This window comes from Thamnophis elegans, chromosome 7, assembly GCF_009769535.1.
Source record: "Thamnophis elegans isolate rThaEle1 chromosome 7, rThaEle1.pri, whole genome shotgun sequence".
Taxonomy (NCBI): Eukaryota; Metazoa; Chordata; class Lepidosauria; order Squamata; family Colubridae; genus Thamnophis; species Thamnophis elegans.
In genome coordinates this window covers 30,346,619-30,358,150 of record NC_045547.1, presented here as the reverse complement: position 1 = coordinate 30,358,150, position 11,532 = coordinate 30,346,619, and the positions used below count along the sequence as shown (strand labels likewise).

The 11,532-nt window shown below is 39.7% G+C and overlaps 1 protein-coding gene across 1 annotated transcript; it reads right to left on the bottom strand.

Annotated features, from left to right (window-relative positions):
* Positions 1-6,504: 6,504 nt before the first annotated feature.
* GALR3 (galanin receptor 3) lies at positions 6,505-9,716 on the bottom strand. The gene is given in 4 exon segments (XM_032221137.1): positions 6,505-6,624; positions 6,627-6,661; positions 6,664-7,262; positions 9,367-9,716. Coding segments are annotated over 4 exon segments (1,104 nt in total).
* Positions 9,717-11,532: the final 1,816 nt, after the last annotated feature.

Genomic DNA, 11,532 nt, shown 5'->3' with positions numbered 1-11,532 from the left:
ATGAATAGAGTGCTGACATCTGCCGTGGGCTATTAAAAAAAGGTGGGGAATTATGCAAAATATCTTTAAAAGAAGGATAAAGTTTACTCCTCAGTTATTTTTGCTAGGTATAAGTACTGACTTTACAGTGGTAGAGACTAACTTGATCCTGCACTTAATAACGGCAGCAAGACTGTTGGTGGCGCAATACTGGAAGAAGGAAGACCTGCCTACAACTCAAGAATGGGCATTGAAAGTTACAAATTTAGCCGAGATGGCTAAAATATCGGCATATCTTAAAGGTCACTCAAATGAGAGATATAAATGAGACTGGAAAAAATGGATTGACTATATACAAAACAAATACGGGACTAAGAAATTCCAGATAGCCTATGCTTAAGATCAGGAATGATTGAAATTGTTTAAAGTTAGCTTAGCAAGAAGAAGCTAAGAGCAATGTAGAGATGTTATTAACTTTTTTTATTTCTTTTTTCTCAATAGATTTTAGACTGTGTTTGTTAAAAATCTATACCGTGTACGGGTTCTGGGAAGTCGGGGGGGGGGAGAGGAGGTGGGGGGTCGGGGGGAGGGAGGGGGGAGGGAGGATATATATTAGGCTAGACACGATGTGTTAGATCTCAATGCAATGTGACTTCACATGTATACTGTTTTTCTTTAATTTTTCTTTAAAAATAGGATAAGCCAAGTACATTAACATATACTGGAAATACACCAAGGGGAGGAGGAGTAGGAAAGAAGAAGGATGGATAGAGAGGGATGGGAGAGAGGGTGGGGGGGAAGGCGAAAAGGAAGGGGGAGAGCGGATTTGGAGAGAGGAGTGGTAGAGGGGGAGGGGAAATAGGGTAGAGGGGGATGATGGAGGGAAGATAGAAAGTTGGAGGGTGGTGGAAGAAAGAGGTGTATGGAGAATGGAAGAGGTATATTGGGCTTTTATTTTCTGGGGCATTGTTCAACAAGAGGAATTGATGCAATTATTGTTTAATACTGTATGGTGTATACATGTGAGTGTATGAAAATGAAAAATGAAAAATAAAAAAAGGTGGGGGCTGCTTTCTCCCTCTTAAAATGTTTCTCCATTTCTCAGCCAGTGAAATATAATATTCTGCCTTTTTAATATTCCTCAAAATATTTCATTCTTCTAGGAGGGTGGGTGGCTTCCCACAATTTAAAAAGCTTCACCATGATGAATAATATTTCCCCAAGGATCTCATTTGAACAAGTCACTGTCAATAGGAATGCAGCAGAGCATCAATGCAGCCAGGCAACTGTGCGGTTTTGGATTGTCCACCTTGCTTCAGCTCCGCCAAAGTGGCATTCTAGGATAATTAAAAAGCAGTCTCTGTGTATGTGCGTGTGTGTTTAAAGGCAATTACATGAATCGAAACATAGATATGAATCTGATAGCTTTGTTTCAGGTTTCCTTAGTATCATCAAATAGAAGTTTTAATGGGTGTACATCAGTGGTGGAATTCAAATAATTTAACAACCGGTTTTCTGCCCTAATGATTTCTTCTAAAAACCAGTTCACCAAACTGCACAGAAAGTTAACAACCGGTTCTCCCAAAGTGCTGCGAACTGGCTGAATCACTGGTGTACATACAAAGAAAATAGCTTCCATTCATTAGATCTTAAAAAGCATTAATAGCCGACACGCAGGTTTCTTTGAGAAATGTATCTCACAGTTTTGCATGGATTGTTCCTTATGAACTGGCCATTATACAGCATTTCTTTATTTTATTTACAATAACTATTGAACATACATTGCAGGACCTTCTTGGTCTACTTTTTTTCGAAGAATACTTATTTTCGGCTTCTGTTCTTTCTTGATTCTTTCTTTGGCTTTTTCTTCTTTTCTCAGACAAGGATCATATTTCACTGCATTGCCCAGTCTGAGTCTGTTCAGAGAATCATACTTGAATCTAAATTTAGTATCCCTGTTTTCAAAACAAGCACAATTCTTGAATCCGTTTCTCTTTCCCCTTCTTTGACAAATGATAAATGGTACTGTAAACGGTAAATACGCATAAACGGGTGAAGAGATAAAATAGATTGATGCCTCAATTTTATCGGCATGGCAGATGTCACACAGCAGAAGTCACCTAATAACATTTTGGAGCTGAATACCTCACTTTACTTAACCATCAGTCTCTCATTATTTTGTTTATTTCTATTCTGCCTTTATTATTTTCATAAATAACTCAAGGGTAAATGTACCTAATACTCATTCCTCCTCCTATTTGCCCCACAACAACAATACTCTGGGGGGCGGAGGTTGGGCTGAGAGAAAGTGACTGGCCCAAAGTTGGCTTTCATGCCTAAGGAGGAACTAGAATTCACAGTCTCCTGGTTTTTAGCTTGGTGCTAAAACACCATACATTTGGACCCAAGTCAGGAGTGAAATCAACTTATCTTCGCTACCGGTTCACAAATGTGAGCTCATACGCCACCTCTGCGCATGCACAGGACCTTCCGCACATGCGCAGAGCATAAAAAACGGGACGTGATGATGTCTGGGTGGGTGGGCAGAGCCTCCCAGCGCCACCCCCATCAGTTCACCTAAACCAGATAGAACCGGCTGAATCGCACCACTGACCCAAGTCCACAATGCTCTGTAAGTTCCTGTGCAAATATGACTAGGAGTGTTGTATGGCTTTATTGCCAATCATATATTAAAATATTTGCTATAATTCTAAGATGGGTTAAAAGAAAGTGTTCATTATAGAAAGAAAGGTAAACAACATATGTGGCATATTCATACACAATGCTTGTGACACACCCAGACTGGTTCTACACCTGTGCAATCCCATAACAACACAATTTCTACTTAGAACTGAGCTGGTTCACTTTATGCTCAGCTGCAAGTTCAACAGAAAACAAAATGGCATTTAGTAGGATCCTCTTAAAAAAGCACAATTACAATCCTTAAAATTTCTTCTAGAGAAAAGCCTTAGTTTAATTGCTTTGTGCGATGCAGCATTGAGGAAGGAGATGACCTGTTTCCAGGATAGAAGTACTGTAGATGGAAGGTTTTTTTCTCCCAATCAATACCTTTCCCGCACAGAGAAGTTGGCCTGGATCAATACATGTAATGAGGAATGTGTCCAAATGTCAAATAGTTTTATGGAGGTTTCAGTAGTAATCTGATAAAGACTATATTGATTTTCATTGTAAACTTTTCACATATACTGCTTTGTTGCAATCTGTATCTATGAAATAAAAGTATCACTAGCTTCAAAATGGATTCCTACAGTAGGATAGAGTTAGGAAAGGAATAGGCAAGAGACCTAAATAGGCAAGGGAAACTAAGAAGAAGGAGAAGGAGGGGGAGGAAGAGGAGGAGGAGAAGCAGCAGCAGCAGCAGCAGCAGCAAAAACATAGATTAGGACAGACACACAAACCTTCCTTCACTAGTATCACCCAGCCCTTGGGGTGTCAAATAATAGCTCAATGGGAAAATATGATGTCCCCATTTATGTTCGGTGCTCAGTGGTTAATAGCAGATATGATCTTCATGGAAGAAGACATTTTGAGAGCGGCTAGTAGTGAATAGCTATGACTTGTCTTCTTCACATGCAGGCACCTCCCTAGGAATCCAGCAATGACTGATCAAACACACATACAAACACACCTGAAATGGGGCTAAGTGTAATAAAGGTCATTTAACTGATGGGCCAATTGGGCTTATAAAGAAATATTGGGGGGAAGGGGGAGTGACATTTTATATTTCCAACAAACTGAAGGTGATTTGAAAGAAGCTCAACTTCCTCTGTTAAATAAGTGCTGCTTTGATAAATAAGTTGTGAATTGATTAAAAACCAGCAAAAACCTATTTGAATGGTTGCAAACATTTAAAAAATGAATATATAAGCAAAGATTTTTTTTGTGCCACTTTCAATTGCCTTAAAAACTCTGGTGAGGCTTTGATGAACATGGCTCTAGAAAACTCATCCTGGATGGACAGTTGTCTGGCAGAAAAATCAACCTCGTAATAGCTCCCATGAATTCTGCAATTCATGGAAAAGTGGAAAGATAATAACGGACTGTAACCAAAGCAAGCTTGTCCTATATTCTCATAGCTGTACAACAATTCTTTGGAGAAACAGATGCTGAAGGGAAACTGAAATAATGAGCTATTTATATGAGCTATCAGCTTTCTTTGCTGTTGGGTTTAAGGTGCAAGATTGAAAACTGTGTTTTGTCCTGATACAAAGCCTTGAAACTAGGAGGCAGAGGATTAATTAACTAAACACTCCTGGGCCAGCTGTAATTTTCAGAATCCAGCGACAGAAACAGAGGTGCTGTGCTGCATATTTATGAATGTGAAATAATTAAAGTTAAACCTTGATCAGGCCTTTGGGGGAGTCAGTCTCACTGATATTAGTGGGGAAAATACCAGTTTATCATTACTTATTCAAAAATGTATTCTGCTAATTCCTTTTGTTTGTTAACAAAATGACCAGAGCCTATTATGCTGATGATTCTCACTGGTATTCATGCTTATTCAGAAGTCAGTCCCATTAAATCAGTAGAATTGGCTTTCCAAATAAGGGAGTAAACAAGGACAGTTTTAAACTTAAGGACATTGGGAGAAATACATGTTCACTGATATCATTAATGTAGCACTTTGTTTCTAGGTTACTGCTGAATTCAAATTAACTTAACTGCTCAAGGCAGAGAAAATTGCAATATACAGGCAAATAATAAAGGCTTCTCTAATCTCTTAACGCTCCTGCTCAACCCCAAAATAAATAGACAATAACTTGGCTTCATGTGTCATATTTTTATTTCTCAATCTAACTATGGAGATTGATTTCATCTAATAGGCTCAGCTAAAACCAAACAATCATATTCACACATTATGGATGTGTGAATTCCATCACAAATTATATTTCTTCAGCTTTGAAGAGCTTTGATCATGTGAAGTGTTAATACCACTTTATAATGCCTTGGTAAGGCCACGCTTGGAATACTGCATCCAGTTTTGGTCACCACGATGTAAAACAGTTGTTGAGATTCTACAAAGAGCGCAGAGAAGAGCAACGAAGATGATTAAGGGACTGGAGGCTAAAACATATGAAGAATGGCTGCAGGAACTGGGTATGTTTAGTTTAATGAAAAGAAGGAGTAGGGGAGACATGATAGCAGTTTCCCAATATCTCAGGGGCTGCCACAAAGAAAAGGGAGTCAAACTACGTTCCAAAGCATCTGAGGGTAGGACAAGAAGCAATGGGTGGAAACTAATCGAGAGAAGCAACTTAGAACTGCCCCACATACAGAGGGACTTCCATTCCAAAACGTTTCAGCATTTGTAACCTTCAAATTAAACCATACACTTTTTCACGGAGTAAAAGTAAATTCAGCTCCAAAATGATTCTATAATTCAATGTTACATCTTACACAACTGTTTACTAATTGTAAATAACAAAGACAATATTGCAAGGGTGGGCACACTATATTGACATTGGAAGCAACAAGAAGAAAAGGAGGAGAGAGGGGAAAAATTATCCTTAGGACTCCCACAATCGTAAAAAGTCCTGAATCAGAGCCATCTCTGAACTTTAGCTCACATTGCTGTGACATCAGCCAATGCAGCTCTATTGGCTTATCCTTGTGACAATCAAAACCACAAGTGTCTATGGAGATTCTCGGTCATCCAGGTCATAGGGATCCCACAGGTACTTTTTCAAGAGGCAACTGGACTTTCTGGGTTTTTTTGAATACATTTCACTTCTCATCCGAGAAGCTTCCTCAGTTCTTCTTTCTCGTCTCAGAACAATGTTTACGAGCTTTAAAATAATGTAAAAATTATCATTTTCTTCTTCTTCTTTTTTTAAAAAACAGCAAAAGCAAGTTCAAAATCAAAAGACAAAGAAATCCAAACATAACATGTCTTAATTACAAAATGAAAGGAAGGGGAGAAAGAGTCTATGCACACATTTATCAATCTGGATCCAGAGGCTAAAAAACAACAAAACAAAAGTAACAACCTCTTTGTTTATAGGTATAGCTTCAAAACTCTTAATTCCTGTAGCAATCTAAGAACTTCGAAGCTTTCATTTATGCTTTCTATAACCACTCTGGTTAAGAGTACATGAGAAGTATGAAATGAACTTCCAGGCTGATCTTCACATCCCTCTAACTGTGGCACAAGGAGCCTTGTGAACCGTTTTCAAGTTACATATCTTCATGACGTTGTCTTGGTCTCATCCTCAGCCAACTGGGGAGGTGGTCTAAAGTAAAATCAAGCTGTTCTCTAAGGAATTGGGATACTTTGGTTGCATTGAGGAAAACTAATTTACATCAACCTATCCTCCACCGACCCAAACCTGATTTGAATGAAAATATGGTAGTCATGCTGAGAAGGAATAATTGATACCACCTGCCATTAATATTTAAAAATTACTGTTGTCCATGTTGCACTCAATGAGGTGACTGTTGATAGTTCCAGAATTTTCTTGGTCCTTTTGTAATTTCTGTTCAAATATTGATAATGTCTTGTAAATGCTAGAGCCATTTCTCATGAAAATTGTTGTCACATGTTCTTACCAATAGATCCATGCAACAGCTCATATTTTCCTCATCAAGCCATGCTATTTTTGTGTTTCCTCCAAAGAAACCTGCATCATCTGGTAGATGAAACCATCAGCAGCATTGGCCACTTGACTTTATTGTCAGCTCACTTCTTCTTGTCTTAGACAAGAACACAAGTGAAGACTTGCTTGAACTTCTTGCGGAAGTGCTTGGAAATGAGAGCATAAACAATTGGGTTGAGGCAGGAATTGGCATACGAGCAGCAATGAGAGATTAGGCGTAAGGCAAAGGTAGTTTGGTTAAAGTGGAAATAGCCAAACCAGAAATACAAGATTACCAGATGGTGGGGCAACCAACACAAGCAGAAGAGGACAGTCACTGCAATGATCATCTTGGTGACCCTCCGTTTGGCTTTGCGGGACTCTGAGATTCCTTCCATAGGGTCTACAGCAGTCCACAAGAATTTGATGGTTCTGGCATAAGCCAGGCTAACAACAGAGATTGGGAGGATGTAACTAAACACAAAAGTGAGGATGTCTAAGATCTTCCGGTGTTCGTCCTCCCAAACTGGGGCACAGATTAACGTCTCCTGGTAGTAAATGGTTTGGTAATAGCTGAGATAGGGTCCTGCAAAGAGCAGGGAGAGGGTCCAAATCATGATAATAGCAAGGACTGCATTGCAAGTGGTACGGAGATTCCGAGATTTCAGTGGGTAACAAATAGCCAAATATCTGAAAACAAGACAGAAGTTGATAAATTCAATCAATATATATACACACACACATCTATCGTTATTTTCACCTTTTTTGCTTAAATGTGTTACTTTTATTGGTTCACTTTCTTCCAGATTCAGACTCTGCTTGTGACAAGTTTTTTTCATACCCTTTTCGACATGAATTTGATACTTAAAGTGCCACCCAAACCTACTATTTGAAAGTCTACTGAAATTGATGTAGGTGTTCATAATTTCATAATCCCCTAAATGTAAATATGGATCTCCCCCCGCCCCCCGCAATACAGGTAGAAAAGCTTTGGAACCCACATGGTTGAACCATGCTAGAAATTCATTCTATGTTTGGATATGACATTTTCCTGCAAGAATTTATTCAGATACCCTTTGACAGGAAACATAAAGAACTGGTAAGTATGCTACAATTATTAAAGGGAAAGGGAGGGAAAAGCATGAAAAGGGTAAAGTGATAAAAATAGAAATAATTATGTGGAGAAGGCAAGACATTTTCTTTTTAATTGACTGTGACATAGGTAGAGGTTGGGAATGAAGTTGCAGATCAGGAGATCAGGCGTAAGGCCACAACTCTGCATTCAGTTGAATCGAATGAGAAAGTTTGGGTAGGGAAGAATGGCAGATGAGCAATCCATGTAAGCTTTGTCATCTGCTAGCAAGTAGAAAGTTAGCAGACTCTTGGGCAGGCTGTCTAGATCCTATCTTCCTGATGTGTCATATTTGTATTTACATAAAAATGTTCATGGTTGATTTTAAATGTATCCTTCAATCTGATGGGAAACCATCTAATCTAGCTTGAGACATTTCTATATCTCCCAGGCACACTTGGAGATACTTCTGGCCTCAACCACATAAAGACATTTCTAAAGAGACCAATCAATTGGGATGCTTTAGTTATGGAAAGATGGGAAGTACATTTTTTAAATAAATAAAAATAGATCACGTGAGGGGTCCTTGGTGCTCTCTGAGCTTGGTTGTTTTCTTGCATATGTTTCATTACTGAAATTAGGTAATATCATCAGTGCTGGTAGGGAGTGGAGTTTGCTCTCATTTTATACTCTAGTGCAAGGTGTCAAACTCGCAGCCTGCAGGCCAGATGTGTCACGGGTTGGTCGCGCCCACCCCTGGTTTAGCAAAGGGGGGGAAAAGTCACAATAGATCATGTAAGGACAACTTGATGCTGCGAGTTGGACACCTCTGCTCTAGTGGCTTGCCCTGCCAGTGTTGGTGGGGGTGCTCTTGATGGTTCTTTGGTGGGCTGTTTACTGTTAGCTGGATTGTCAGTTCCTTGATTGGAATATTGTTTGTGTTACATACTGACAGCCAAATAGTAAGCTCCACCAAGGTTCTCCGATCCAGAGGGAAAATATTCCAAGCTGATTGACTGAGCCGTTTGACAGCTCCATATAAAACGGCTAGCTGTCAAACAGATCGTCACTGGATTTGTAAACAGTTGTCTAATAAAGAACTGTTATTTTTCACCGAAGCCTGAGTCTGTCTCATCCATTCACCTGATCTAACAGTTTGCTTCTTGATTGTTAATCTAATGTTAACCTTGCTGTTAATCTTCTGCTCATTTGAATGTTGATTGCTGGTGAAAGTTTTGGTCTTTTGGTTCACTTTTTGGCTTATGGATTGTCTCTTAAATGGCATGTAAATGTTGTTTATGTCAATATGCTGTTGATGGATGCTTTGTCAGAAGATCTACATACCATTCATTTACATACTACACACATCTACATAGCTCAAAGAGCAGAAGAACCCTTCATTTCAACCCTGAGTTACAAATATTCTCTTCTAATAGGTCACCTGTCAAGTAATTTAAGATTTTGGATAAAGGATTAAAGACTCTCTTTCTGCTGTTTAGAAATAAATAGACTGATTTCACATATCATATTAAGCAATGGTTTCTTCTGTTTCCTTACTTTTTAAAAAAAAATGGTCTCAGTGCCTGAATACACACAATATACTTTGCCAGAATCAACCAAGACTCATTAGTGCAATATCAGAGTAACTATGCAAGCAATGTTTTGTTATAGGAGGGGACAAGAAGTTTTGTCTTTTGGAGGAAAGAGAGCATTTATATTTACCTGTCCACAGAAACAGCTGCCAGGGTAAAACTGCTGGCATATAGGGTAAGGTAGATGAAGAAATGCACAGCTTTGCAGGCAAAGGCACCAAATAGCCATCCATCCAGAACATAGATGGTAGCTTGGAATGGGACACAGAAGACAATGAAGAAGAGGTCTGCCACTGCCAAGTTGAGGATGAACAGGTTTGTAGTGTTATATTTCACCTCTCCATTGTGTAGCAGCACAGCCAACACCAGGCTATTCCCAACTGTACCTACAAGGAAGATGAGGGAAAAGACTACAGGCACAATAATGCCTATAGCTCTTGCTTCTAGGCTGCCCGAAGATATATTCCAGCTGTCTGGCATCTCTCCATCAGAGATAATAGACCTGGCAGAAATAGAAAGAGTAGTAAATGAGTTATGGTGGTGCAGTGGTTAGAGTGCAGTATTGCAGGCTATTTCTATTGCCTGCTGGCTGCCTGCAATTTGACAGTTCAAATCTCATGAGGCTCAAGGTTGACTCAGCCTTCCATCCTTCTGAGGTCAGTAAAATGAGGACCTAAATTGTTGGGGGCAATATACTGGCTTCAGTGTAGGATTCAAACATTTTTACTACTGGTTCTATGGGCGTGGCTTGGTGAGTGTGGCATGGCATGGTGGGCATGGCAGGGGAAGGATACTGTAAAATTTCCATTTCCACTCCACTCCAGGGGAAGGATACTGCAAAATCACATTTCCTCCTGATCAGCTGGGACTTGGGAGCCAGAGAATAGATGGGGGTGCAGCCAGTCAGAGGTGGCATTTACTGGTTCTCCGAACTACTCAAATTTTCTGCCACCGGTTCTCCAGAACTGATCAGAACCTGCTGAATACCACCTTTGGCTGACTCTGTAAACACTTAGAGAGGGCTGAGAGCACTTTAAAGCAGTATATAAGTAAGTGCTATTGCTATTGCTAAATGATGACCTCTCCTTAAGGATGGCTATCACTCCTGGATTCAGCATATGCTCCTCTTACCTCTAAAAGTTGCCACTTTCATTTTCTATCCCAGCATTTTCCAACCTGAGGTGAAGGATAACATGACTCTTCTTCCCTACCATTCCATCTAAAGAACCCAACTGGACTGACAGTTACATCTTATTTCACTTGACCACACCTGAGGGCTAAAAGCTCATATAGGGGACACAGGATAAGGTATTCATTGCTGCTATTAAATCTTGACAGCATCAGTGATTTGGGGCACTATCTTATTTCTCCAATTCTCCCATTCTAAGCAACCTACCACTCAAGCCCAATATATGGGAATTAAGTTGGCAGTCAAGAGTTGGCAGTGCACCTTGTGGGAGGGCAAGAAAAAGAGGTCCTACATTTAAATTGCATGAGTAAAAGAATGGAGTGGGTACAGTTAAGGTTAAAGTGGGCAGGGCAAATAATGTGCAAGGCTTCAAGGTGAGAAATATTGTGTCCTCCCACTCTTTTCAGTGTTGCTGTATGTTGATATTGTAGGAGAAGAACCGTGTTAGTCTATGGTAGAGTCTGACAGCACCTTTTCTAAATAACACATTTTAATAAAATCAGTTAGAAAAAGGGCTAGAAGATTCCTCCTGATTCATTCATTTGAGTATTTGATGACTCTGTACGTTGCTTATCATGAAAACAGCTGGTGGAATCTGAGTAGGAAGCCACCACAGGCAAAATGCAAATGTGTACCAAGAAGTTCCTATCTTAATATCAAAATTAGAAAAGCTATTGCAAAAGTGATGCTGGACTGGCTCTAAGTGACTATCAGCCTTTCGAGGTAGACTAGGAAAAGAAGCAGACTCAATAAGTCTAGCTGGAACTATACTTTATTAAGTTAAACCATAGTAACAGAATTTTGAAAGCCTGGCCTGAGTTTTTCCCTCCCTGCCTTTTATGTTGTAGTGCTGTATTTCTCAATTGGAAAATGTGTGGACTGCAATTCCCAGAAGGAATTGCTGGCTAGGGAGTTCTGGCTAGGGAATCAGTGTTCCAATGAATCAAGGAGGAGTGAATCTCATCCTCTTACTCACACTTTGTCTGTGTCTGTGTGAAAGCACACTTTTGTTTTTTCACGTTATCTTGCTTCTCCAAGGCAATCTCCTTCAGCTCTACAGTGATCCAAATCTTGTCCATCCCTGCCAAACTTTGTCCCATAGCACCT